This window comes from Rhipicephalus microplus, chromosome X (genome assembly GCF_043290135.1).
Source record: "Rhipicephalus microplus isolate Deutch F79 chromosome X, USDA_Rmic, whole genome shotgun sequence".
NCBI lineage: Eukaryota > Metazoa > Arthropoda > Arachnida > Ixodida > Ixodidae > Rhipicephalus > Rhipicephalus microplus.
Genome location: NC_134710.1, coordinates 130,176,585 through 130,189,854, shown reverse-complemented (window position 1 = coordinate 130,189,854; position 13,270 = coordinate 130,176,585). Strand labels below are relative to the sequence as shown.

At 41.1% G+C, this 13,270-nt stretch overlaps 1 protein-coding gene across 5 annotated transcripts in view; it reads left to right on the top strand.

Moving 5' to 3' along the window:
• Su(dx) (WW domain containing E3 ubiquitin protein ligase suppressor of deltex) overlaps nucleotides 1–13,270 on the top strand; it is an 87,691-nt gene that overhangs the window by 68,842 nt on the left and 5,579 nt on the right. For all 5 annotated transcript variants that reach the window (XM_037427743.2, XM_037427746.2, XM_037427742.2 and 2 more), the window contains exons 16-21: nucleotides 4,583–4,671; nucleotides 4,734–4,893; nucleotides 4,989–5,122; nucleotides 5,202–5,342; nucleotides 5,410–5,530; nucleotides 11,405–11,606. In XM_037427743.2, the coding sequence (XP_037283640.1) occupies nucleotides 4,583–4,671; nucleotides 4,734–4,893; nucleotides 4,989–5,122; nucleotides 5,202–5,342; nucleotides 5,410–5,530; nucleotides 11,405–11,606 (847 nt within the window). The remainder of the gene's footprint in view (nucleotides 1–4,582; nucleotides 4,672–4,733; nucleotides 4,894–4,988; nucleotides 5,123–5,201; nucleotides 5,343–5,409; nucleotides 5,531–11,404; nucleotides 11,607–13,270) is intronic.

The window sequence follows — 13,270 nt, the reverse complement described above, 5'->3', positions numbered from 1 at the left end:
GCACTGCAACAGTGCAGTAAATGCTCATTAATTCAGGATTTCATAGTACTGGAAAAATTGTCCTAATTTCAAATTATCAAATGTATTGAAAAAACAATAGAGGAATGTCTATTACACATCTGCCACGGTGGAGCAGTGGTGTGCTTGTCTGCTGACTCGAAGGTCGCAGGTTCTATCTCGGGTAAGGCAGTCGCGCTGTCTCGGGTAAGGCAGTCACATTTTGATAGAGGTGAAGTGCTTGAAGTCTTTGTACTTTGTGATGTTATTGCGTGCTAAAAGGACACTAAAGGCAAATATTAAGTCAACGTTGATCGTTGAAACGGTGGTTCATAAACCTTGTACTGCTGCTTCCGTGACAAGGAGATGCTTATTTTGAAATGAAATTACGCTCTAGCGGTCTGCATTGCATTAGTGCACTTTTAATCGCAAGTCGGCTTGTCCAACGTTAAACGAAATGTATTTTCTGGCCTCTTCAGGTTCTGTTCAAGTCTTCTGTACTTATTTTATGTAGGACAGCATAAAAGCTGCGCTTTTTGTCATCCACCAACTTGTTCTACAATGCCACCCTGACGTCTTAATTAGCCTGAAATAGGCTCTGCATCTGTACTGCACCACCACTACAACGCACACATGGCGGTACTTTTTTTGCCAGTAATTGAAAGGAATATTCTGTAACTGGTTGAAGCCTCAGTCGCCAACAACACTACTGTGGATGGCGACGTCGCTTTTTTGAACATCGGCCGGTGTGGTGTCACGCGTAGTGGTAAACGTAAATCAGCATGACGTGTTGTGGCTTTTCTGTCGTTACCGTTCAGTTCGCAATGATGACGATGGTGGTGCACACTGCGCTGCCTAGTTTAAGTTGACAGTGAACATCGTCTTGGCTCATTTGCACTACATACTTGCGACGCTTGGTGCGCTCCAAGGATCATTCAAAATAAGTGAGTTGTGACCAATTGTAACTAAATTAACAGGAGGTTGAATCTATTAAACAATTTATATCATGGCCAAGCGGGACCATGGGACACAAACAAATTATCCGAATACTTGAATTAATTGGAGTCAAATTAACAAGCTTGTACTGTATAATATGTATGGGGGGGGGGTCAAAAGTTTCCAGGTCACAATTTCATCTATTCCTATGGGAGCGCACCTTGGAAACTTTTGACTCCCTCTGTACATGCGCTGCCATATAGAAGAGAGTCAAACCTAAAGCTACCAAACTCGCAGGAGATTATGAAATTGCTTTATCTTTCAGTAACTTCAAACACAAAGTATACCTTGCTTATCTAAAAGTTCCACACGACTTAGCCTGTCTGTTGATATTGTGAAAAGTAGAAATTTGCAAGTTTGTTTCTCTAAAGTCGCAATGAGTGCATGAAGATTTGTTTATTACTACTTTTATATTCGCACCGTCCTGTGGAACATACTATCGGCATCAAACTAAATGCAAACAGCAGAACGTGTGAATCAAGCTTTAGCAAAGGTACAATGAGCGCAATCCAGTCATCGCCATTCACAGGCATGTGCATCTGTTTTGGCAGCACTTCATGGTCTCCTTACAATTCGATATTTTTGTGTCTGTTCTTATTCTGATATTTGAAGTGAACTAAACATACAAGAAATAAAGGGAAGTAAAAGTGAAGCAACCAAACGTGCTCGGCACGTCAGTGCCGACCATCATTACCGCCAAATCCTTTTATAATGAAGTGTGCTACAACGAAATTTTTGCCTCAACGAATAATTTTTAATTACCCGTCAGCCGCCCACGGAAAATAATGTGAAGAATGTCTCATCATGGTGAATACTTTTCTGGGATGCTTCCGCTTCCATGAAGTTTTCACGAGTAATGCTACCATATAAGCAAAAGGAACTTGCCTAGGATTGCAGCAAAATTCCACTACCAACTCTGCCATTTATGAGCTTCTCAAGCGGTGCAGCCGCATCGCAACACCCATGTCTTCATCCGAGGCATGCTTTATGCCGCCACACACACATCCCGGTAAATTTTTCATCATTGAGGTGCTCGGCCACAGATTGCCCATTTACTATGATGCTGCCGGTGGGTATGGTGCACATGCGGGCTGCTGTAAAACCGTTCAAGAACTCCCACCATGTTTTTGGCGCAGTGCTCAAAACAAAACTACTGCTCATCGTCACTAGCCCAGTGATTGTGAATGACAACCACGGCATTAGGAAGGCACGCGCGGCCTGCGTGCACGTAGCCTAAATGCAACTATATTCTCCTGCAACTGTGGCGAACCCAAATGGGGTTATGCTGACGCGATCATAAGTGACCACGGCACATCCAATGTGCACAGACTCAAACCAATGTGGCTTGTAGCAGCACTGCGGAAAAAAATGTATCAATGAGATCACATGTAGCAACTATGCAGTTCTGAAGGCATTAGCACTGGCAGTGCACACAGACTGAAAATGAAACTACTGCGTGCCGCAACTGCTGCTTAGGAAACCGCGGTCGCTATCGTCACATTCATCAATAGCGAATACGCTTCGAAGGTAGGCAGCTGTGAAGGCAGCAATGAAATTCTGGTATAAACTGACATTGTGAGTTTAGCTTCATATTTTTTATATGTTTGTGCATGTTGTTTGTGAGAATATATGTTCACTCGGTGTGCGACCAAGTACCTCCGAGTTAGCGAGCGGTCAGTGCATACGGTCTAGGACCTAAGAACGTGTCCATCAGATTAGGCTGAATTTCTTGGTCTATAGATGCAATTTTACTATAACGTAATTTCACGACTGCGAGTTTATTTGCGCGTCTCGTCAGTTTCGTTGTAACAGAATTTGACTGTTTCATCATATCACCATATCAGAACAAGAACACCGACAAATAAGGAAGGGGGGGGGGGGGTGGCAGTGAAGCGCTGCTAAACCGGATGTGCACACCTGTCACTCGTGATTGGTGATGACTAGAGCGTGCACGGTAGCCTTGATAATGCTTGTTTCTCATGCTCTGCTGTTCGCGCTACATTTGACGGCAGTAGTACATATTGACCTGGGAGGCCTTTTTTACTCTTGAAAAAAGCATGGTAGTTCTTTTTTTAATGAATGGCCACTTGTACAGTCAATGTCAATATAAAGAAGTCTGTATAATTCACAGTTTTCTTTGACCATCAATATTTCATTTTATTAAAATTTGGCCTCTTGGGTAAGGTTACCAAAAGCTTTTGTCAAATACTGGAGAAACGTTCAAATAAAGCATAAAGCAGCAGTAGGAAAAAGGCTTATATCACTTATGTAAGAAAAGAATCAATTTTGTCGAACCTGAGCTCTGGTGACCACAATTTCACGTTGTGCTGGCATTATCTGTGTAGCTCACTCTTATGATTGAAGTTTCAGGTGTCATAATTCCTCCAAATAAAGTGCACTATAGTAACAATGGGCAGAGATGCACTAGCACAAACAAAGCTACAGCAGCTGTGTGCTGGACGTTTTGCGGCACAGTGGTCTTTCCTGAGGCATGGTGATGGTGAAGTGTTATGAGCAAAAACTGTTTTTAAGAATGCATGTTATGAATGTACTGTGCTGTTGCACAACTTCCAATGTTGTTAAAATTTATTTTTGTGTTAGCAGCAGATGTTTTATATTCATGGTGCATCTCCTCCCTTTCTGTATCTGTAGCTTACTGGGGACAAAATTATTTCTTTGATGTTAAGGGGGTCGCTGTGCTGCATTCATTAAAAGTTTCATTAAGGTAAAAAGCATGAGACCATGTGTTACTGAGTGTATATATATTCACATAAAAACAAAGGAGTTACACAACAGTTCACGAGTGCCCATGTAATAATTGATTGATTGATATGTGGGGTTTAACATCCCAAAACCACCATATTATTATGAGAGACGCCGTGGTGGAGGGCTCTGGAAATTTCGACCACCTGGGGTTCTTTAACGTGCACCCAAATCTGAGCACACGGGCCTACAACATTTCCACCTCCATTAGAAATGCAGCCGCCGCAGCCGGGATTCGAACCCGCGACCTGCGGGTCAGCAGCCGAGTGCCTTAGCCACTAGACCACTATTGCGGGGCAGTGCCCATGTATTATGAGAGAGTGAACATATTCACTGCAAGCTTCGGATGAAAGCATGTTACTGCCCACTTAGCCGGAAGTAAAAAAATCAAAGTTGAGATATTGCCCCCGTTATTCGTGGCTGAAACGAAATGCAGTATCCAAAGTTTGGTTAATATTGTACATGAGTGCTATCTCTGTTATTGTTAATGGTGCTGTAGAGAAGTTCGAATAATTGTGCAGGTGTAAACAGCTAAGTGACTATATTTGTAGACTGACGTTTAGTGGGATGGGCTGTTGATGCTGATTGAGTGGCTAGTTGTATGGAAACACACTATTATATCTATCATGTACCTCTCTTTCTCTTTACTATCTTTCTTTTTACTCTCGTACCATATATAAGGCAAACCTAGTATACTCCATGTTGTGAAAAAAATAAAAATTATAGTACTAAACTTGTTGTTTTAATACAGTTTAATTTCTAAATGAATTGCATGTGAACGTTGCTTTGTTACTGCCTTGTACTTACTAGCCATCATATTTCATAGATTATGCGGGTTCCACCGCATGAACTGCGAAGAAGGCTCTTCATCACATTCAAGGGGGAAGAAGGCCTTGATTATGGAGGAATAGCCAGGTGAATTTTGTTACAAACTTTGTATTTTTGGAGAAAGCTAAATTTGTGTTTTCTGTTTGCAGAGAGTGGTTTTTCCTGCTGTCACATGAGGTCCTCAACCCCATGTACTGCTTGTTTGAATATGCGGGAAAGAACAACTACAGCCTGCAGATAAACCCTGCAAGCTCTGTGAATCCTGACCATCTGCTGTACTTTCGGTTCATCGGAAGGTTTATTGCGATGGTAAATAGGCAAATAGTATTTTTAAAAGTAGAAAAATAAAATTTATAATATCTCATGAAGTAGCTAACACCTTCATTACTTGTACTTTTTGACAGGCTCTTTTCCACGGGAAATTTATATACAGTGGATTCACTCTTCCCTTCTATAAGCGTATGCTTGGCAAAAAGCTCACCATGAAGGACATAGAGTCCATAGACAATGAGTTTTATAATTCTCTTATCTGGATCAAGTGAGTGCTTTAGTGGTTGCTCAGGCTTCTGAACATGATTTTAATATGTTTCTATCTCTCTCTTTGTGATCTTTTTCAGAGAAAACAATATTGAAGAGTGTTCACTTGAACTTTACTTCAGTGTTGACTTCGAGGTGCTAGGGCAGATCCAGTCACATGAACTGAAGACTGGTGGAGGAGAAATCAGAGTTACTGATGAAAACAAAGATGAGTACCTGAGGTACGTGTTTCTTGTGGACCATCTTAAATGAGGTGGGTCTATTCAAGAATTCTGATCTTATGAACAGGTTGATGACAGATTGGCGATTCTCACGGGGCCAGGAAGAGCAGACAAAGTCATTTTTGGATGGCTTTAATGAAGTCCTCCCTTTGGAATGGCTTCATTACTTCGATGAGCGGGAACTTGAGGTATGCCACTTTTTTTGCTATGTTGAATTGTGCCTAAATGTTGCAAAAAAAAAAGTGCAGATTCTTTTGGCATATTATATGCAGCAGCATAAAGCAATTCTTTCATGTGCATGAAGCAGAACTAATACTTTCCAGTATGTTGTTTTTTATAGTGCCTTTCTGTGCATCATTTTTTCCTCCTGTTATGGAATATCAGCCGTTGACATGATACACATGAGCTCAAATTGCACGAGTCATGGTAAATAAGTTTTTTGAGTCTCTCAAATTAGCGGCAATGAAGATATTGGGAATTTCGCTACAGTTTTTCACCATGTAACGTCATGAAAGGCTTAATTTCTGTTATCGCACTTATTGCCTTGTGAAATTGAGCGAGTCCAAAATTTAGTGGTCCAATTTGTGTTATACAGCTCTGCGTAAAAAAGCCGAAGTGGTTTTCTTGATCAACACAGAATAATTTCCAAACTCAAATTTCTGTATCATCTATATCATGAGTATTATAAAATATCTGGAACAGAACATCTCCTTGAACCTTTCAGACATTCCTCAAGAACTAACCACAACAAGGCAATATGACTGCCTAAATGTCACGACATTCGTAAAAACTGTTTTTTCATCATCAATAGCATACTGGAATAGTCTACTATCATCTGCAGTGAACTGTGACATGGTAGAATTTTTCGCTCAAGGAATCTGCAATATTTTTTGTTCTAGTTAGTGTATTACATCTTTATATTATGCTTGGATGTGATCTAAACACTTTGTCTTTGAAACTGTTAACAACCATCCAGCATTGAACTGATTTTTTTTTTTAAGCATTCGTCACTTTCAACAGAATTCTAATCATTTTATGTACTACCACTCTTGTTTGGACCGAGAAGATCTGCAGTATATTTAAATAAAAATAAATAAAAAAATGCTGCTCACAGTTTTCACTAAGTCATTCTCTGAAGATCCCCCTGCCCCCCCTTTTTTTCTGTGTGTCTTCCATGGCATACAGTGCAATATTGTAGTATAGTGATGGACATTATCAGTTAGTGACATATATGTAACTCATTTCTTCTGTGCACTTTATAATAAGGTCAAAGGAGCACTGACACAAAAAATTTTTAATCTAATTTTTTTAGTTGCAATAGATAGCTCGTCACCCACTTATAATGGCTGGAAACCTCGTTTGCATGAGTGCATGACTGGTATTTAATTGGAGACGTTTTTAGAGTGCCGAGTTACAGTTTCAAAGAGCACTGAGCCAGGCAGGAGGAGTTCAGAGGGCAAGGTAAACGCAGCTGCCCATGTGACCCCTCAAAACTGTGATGTTGGCACCGCGCACGAGAGCAAGCAGCGCACTGACAGCCAGCCAGCCAGCCAGCACATGCGAAACCGCAGCCATAGAGGAGGAAATCGCAGATAGCGCAAGACGCGTGCCAGTAACCGGCCAACACAAACTCGTGACGCAGATTTGTATACATTCCCCCGCGTTGACGTCAGCATCTTGAGGGGCTCCGCATCCCGCTCAGTTGTGCAGCGTGCATCGTAAAATTGATATTGTAAAATTGATATTAAACTGTTCTTAGGCTTGTTCTAGGTTCTAGGCACTTTCTGGAGGAATGAGAAATATCTCAAAAGTACTAAACCAAAAAGGAAAATGTATTGGTGTTATTGTTAACCGGTACGTTTTGTAACAATATTCACTACAATATATTTGTGAAACCTTGGGGCAGTGTAGTATTTTTAGAGGACATGCTACTTGAAGACACTATAATTTAATATTCACCCTACAGCAATGAAACTTGAGCTGTTTATATAAATTTTCATGTCAATTTCAATTATTAGTTTTCTTGCAAGTTGTATGCTTTCAGCTTTGCAACATGACGAAGTGAAAACGTTATGTCTTTTGTGCCCCCTCTTTTTTCATCACTAAACTAATAAGGTGTAGAATGCGAACAACTAATTAGAAAGTGCATATAAAATATGTAATAGACATGAAAACCCATATCTAGGTTTACATAGAATATGTCATTATATAATAAAAAATTAAATTTAAACACTATAATTGCATTTCTCATACTTTGGAAAAAAAAAAATGGGTAATATATCGTGCAGATCTGAGCACCAGGAGTACCAGAAAAAGGAGGAGAAGCACATTGAAAAAAATGGAAGAATTTGTGTTCTGAGAAAAACGAGATTGAAAGTTAATAAAACTGAATGTTTATTTATGAAAAATATCAATAAATGTAATGAAATTGGCACACAAAAAAGAAAATTTTTTTTTGTACTGGCCACGGCCACTAAATGCACTAGCATCATAAGTTTGTACCTGGCGGCTCTTTTGGGCCGACTCCTCACAGACATGTCGCTCACAGACAGGGTCATGAAACGCTTGCCAAACCGCTTCATCTGGCTGAGCCTTGAGCCTTGTGCCGACTGCAAGCTAGGCAGAAGTTCAGCAGGACTTTGAAATATAAACAAAGATAAGTTTTGAGGGAAGCAACAGTGCCGATGCCATTGTAGCTTATGTGGATGCGTTGGTGCCATGTACCGTCCTACATAACATTACTGTCATCCCCGCCAACTTCCCTCACTGTGAGCTCCCTCGACCTCGCAAGATTGGCGCAGATAGAATCTATTGCCGCATCACGGACTTTCCAGCTGATGACTGTGAATTACATATGATGCCTTGGCTTTTGCATGACAAGAATTGCCGCAAATCAAACCAGTTGCTCGTAGCCCATTCCTACAGAGCGCACCATCGCAACAACTTTCACATTGACAGTGTAGTTATCATGCAAGCTACTGCTTTTTTCATCCATAGTGAAGATAAACACATGAGAAAAGCATTGTTCAGCTGCGCTGCTCAACGACACACGGACCCTGCAAGTAGGCTTCACAGCATGTACAAGCTCGCAGCGGCTAGTGGCAGTCCCTAATATGTACTGCGCAATTTAAAAACTAGTCGCGGCGCTCAAGAAACGTGGCAAAAGCGTGCTTCTTTTTGTTACTTCTTGCGCTGCAGCAGTGCGAGAAACCGTCCTTATTTGAAGAGCGAGGCTCGGCTCTTCACCTCATGCGATCGACAATGGCTAGCGGCAGCGCATTATCAGCGACAAGGTGCTTGAAGACTGCACACTTTCAGCCTTTTCACAGCTACCTTGTGCTCTTTAGACGCAATCGTAAAACATTTCCAGTTGAGCCTCGACATATATATATATGTATATATATATATATATATATATATATATATATATATAATATGAGATCTAACAGACAATAATGCCAAGGAAAGTATAGGGGAAGATATTAGACCGAATTGTAAAAAAAAGTGGGTGAAAAGATAACTTGTCGTGGGCAGGATCCGAACCTGCAACCTTCGAATGACGCGTTCGATGCTCTACCACTGAGCTACCACGACAGCTATCCCCCCAGCCACTCAGCCAGCGCCACCAGTAGCCATGGCGGCGAGTGTAGCACACTCTTTTGAGCCTATTTGGCGTCGCGTAGCACGTGAACTTATTACGAGTGGGCAGCTGACCAATAGTCTCTCGTATACAACCTAAAGGCACTGAGTCTGTCAGTAAGAGACCCTCCTTAATGAATTAAGGAAAGAAGTGTATACTTAAGGGCTCGTTTTTCTGTGTTTTACACAATGTTAATGAGATCTAACAGACAATAATGTCAAGGAAAGTATAGGGGAAGATATTAGACCGAATTGTAATGTAAATATGAAGAAAAGTGGGTGGAAAGATAACTTGTTGTGGGCAGGATCTGGCAAGTTATCTTTTCACGCACTTTTCTTCATATTTACATAACAATTCGGTCTAATATCTTCCCCTATACTTTTCTTGGCATTATTGTCTGTTAGATCTTATTAATATTGTGTAAAACAGAGAAGAGTAGCAAGAGAAGAGTAGCAAGAGAAGAGGAGTAGCCGGCGCCACACATTGGCACCAACGCCTCATTTCATACATTTAATTGAAAAAAAAAAAAAAAGAAAGTTATAGAGGATTGGCGTGCACCCTTAAGCGATGGTGCAATCACTTTGCGCCGCATTTCAGTCAGCTGCAACTGTTGAACCATGGAGGAAAGAAAGTATTCCTTCCTCCATGACTTAAGCCATTGGCTGCCGTGACCAACATCCTCTTAAACTGGTTTGGCTGGAGGCTTGGTTTGGCCGGAAGCCATCAAATTTGCCAGCCGCAATTTGAAGCTGCCGTGGCAGGATGCAGAGATTGGCATGGTCAAGTCTGTTGTCCATCTGTGTCAACACGGCAAGAGTAGGCTCTATGCGCCCTATTTCCAAGAAAAATTCCGCTAATTTAGTCCACTGTAGCCGATAGGGATAGGCTGTTGTATCATGGTCCGTTAAAAGCAAACTTTGCTGCATTAACTTTATGCACAAACCAAGCTCATGCTGAATAATGGTTCACTGTATCTGATAGTCACTTGTATTCGGGTCCATTATAATGAGCGTAAACTGAATGTACTTTTTAATGCCGAAGCTGTTCTAGCTTTACGTAAAATGTGTGGCCGTGCCTAAAAACTACCATCGTCATTTACGAGTATGTGCCTCAGAGTTTTAGGAAATTCCACTACTCACCACTATGGCTGGCGTGACTGAGAGAAGCGGACAACCGTATTGTTTAGCGATCAGATACCAAACCACCTGGTCAAGTCGCACATGTGCAGTAGCTGATCCACTCAACATTCGCCCTATAATGCATAGCCTGGCTGTTCCTGATTGTGCTCATATAGTCATGGTGTGTACTCCTGTGCATATCAAAGCTAGATGTGTCGGTCGATGGGGAGTATGAACGGCAACAGGCCCGTGCTTTGCTGTGCCCCTCTTTGTGCGACTTAGTGCAAATTGAAGGTAGACAGCGGTGTACAGTCCCTTTGAAGTTTAATGATAGGTATTCCGTATTATGTATAGCTTTTGTGATTTATAAAAAGTGGCCATGCCATTTTTACAAATGGCAAAGCCATTTATAAAAAGAAATATTAAGGACGCAATCCACATAAATAAAAGGGGGGGGGGGACATGATAGGGTGTCAACTTGCAACTAACTTTATTTGAAAAGAAGCTCCTTTTTATATGCATGCAAACATGTGCGTAATCAGTTTCACAGGACATGGGCGAACAATTCCACGCTTTACATATCGTGAAAGCAAGACATCAAAAAGTTGTGCTTTAGATTTAAGCTGGGTGACAGGCGTGTCACTGACAAACATATCTCGCTTAGCATTGATAAAATATGCCTCTAAAAGTTCATGTACCAATGTCGTTTTGTTCCTTCGAAGTATGCGAATATTTGAAAGGTCCGGCGCGCACATGCAGGATTCACGCTTTCTTTTTTCATCTGTGTGGATTGCGTCCTTGATATTTCTTCGTTATGCCATTATTTGGCATGCACTTCAACTTTCTAATAGCTGTCCTTAAGTCAATAATTAAAAAGTATATTTATACATTTTTGTTCAGTCCTGTATGCTTCATGTTAGCTGCAGCAAAGTATTTAAGATTCGACATACAGTTCATGTGCAAAGACGCCACCACTCTGACTGTCACAAACTTTTTAATATTTATTTTTTATTTTTCTTTGGGTCATCTTATGATCATTTATTATGTTTTCTGCAATCCTCTCTCTTGAGACATGTCCTCATCACATTAATATTAATAGTTACCCACTTCTAAAAAGCTTGGTGAATAAGTTATTGCTTGTGATAGAATTTGAATGATTATTCACAGTTGGTGGTAGCCTGTCATGGAGGAATGATCTCTTATAGTACACTCAGTTCATCTAGAAATTGCGAATTCCTGATGAGTACAGTATACTGCGATGCATCATTTTCCTGTTTTCTTTTTCTTTTCCATTCACCCCATAGTTAATGCTCTGTGGAATGCAAGAAATAGACATTGATGACTGGCAGCGAAACAGCATCTACCGGCACTACACTCGTAACAGTAAACAGGTTATTTGGTTCTGGCAGTTTATCCGAGATATGGACAATGAAAAACGAGCACGTCTACTACAATTTGTCACAGGCACATGCCGTGTACCTGTTGGTGGATTTGCCGAGCTTATGGGTGAGTCTCGTTATAATAAAACTTATTTATTTACTGCTGATCCTAATTAAGTACAAATGACATGAGCAATTGGTGCTAAAGTGCATAAGCGTGGTAAGACCTTGTGCAATTCAGGTTTTGCAATTCTAGTTTTTCTAGGCGCCAAAAATAGGCGGGCAAAACACGATTTTAGGCCCCCCAAATCGTTAATATAGGCACAATAAACTTTGACAAAATTCATATTTTCGAACAAATGCGTGTGGGATCTGTCTATGACTTGAAAGCAAACAAATGTTTTAGTGTTTGTTTTTACAAGAGTGTCAGTTGTTTGGCATAGCCATGCAAATTTTTTTCCGGCAGGGTGTGCAGAATACGGTTTATAGTTTTCTAGTCCAGAGTAGTGAGTTTAGCATCTACCGTTGACTAAACACGCCCCTGGGTCCCTTTGTTTTCGCCATGACTGAGAAAGGCGACACAGCTAGAGCGGTAATAGGCCCGAAGAGTTCTTTTTTTTTCCTCGTGTTAACTTGGTCTAAAGGCACAAGGTCAATTTCTGGTCTGTCTGTGAACACCCTATAGGGCCCTCCACCAGGTTTGAGAATTTTGAACAGGCAAGAGGAATGGGTGCACTGGGCGCTCAAGATCTCATCAGCCAAGATTCAGTTGAAATGCTATGCGCCCTGGAAAGAGGAATGTGGTGGAGGTGTCGTACAAAAAGAATGGTCCTGCATAGATCAAAGTAGTATGTGACACTGTGAAAATAATTCGAGGTGACGTGTGTAATTTGTGCAATCTGTTGCCTGAATAGAAGTATGAAGGTTGAAAAAATATTAAAACATACAAACGGAATCTATGCGCGTTATTTTGTTTACTCCATATCGAGCGAGATGCGAGATTAAGCTGTTTGCGTTCGTTGTTCTCATTGTTCTTATATCGTTCTGGTGCCAGCATTCACAGCACTGGGTATGTTTTTGATGCGTGGTCTTTTAGAGCAGTTCCAGGGGTACGATGCTGTGTATCGTGGTAAGGATACATGATCCATGCCAGCCTCTCCAAGTGTGTGCGCATAGAGAAATACATCCCACAGAAACAGTTAGTACAATACAGAGGATGTTCAAATGACACACCACCACCTGTGTGCATGACCTGGCATGGGCATGTCATGCGAATGTAACCTTGCGTGCGCATGAAGTGTTGATGCGTCTGCATCTTGTGATCTTCCGGCTCCAAGTTGCTCCGATACTGAAGAGGGCAGGGAAGGAGTTTGACTTGTGAAGTCTACACCGTACGATTGGCAAAGGTTTCACATTCACCTCCTCGCATCATGCTTTTGTGGCTTGTAATAAACCAGTTATAAAAATTCTACAGGTTTTCCCGCTCACTTTAATCGAAGGGCCAGCTTAAATAATCCACACGCTATAGAAATAATCTGAGCGCCATGTTATTTATTCCATGTGCCAAACATTTAATTCAAATGCCAACATATTTAATCCAAGTGTGAACTCAGTTAGGCCGCGTGCCAGTGAGTTTAATCTAAGTGCAACCATGTTTAATTAAATTGTTAATGGCTTTAATTCAGGAGCTGGTCAGTTTAATTCATGCACCAGAAACACATCGTTTGCCACTTTATATAGTCTAAATGTCGGAATTATGTAAACATTGCGGAAATTGAGGCTAGCCCGCCG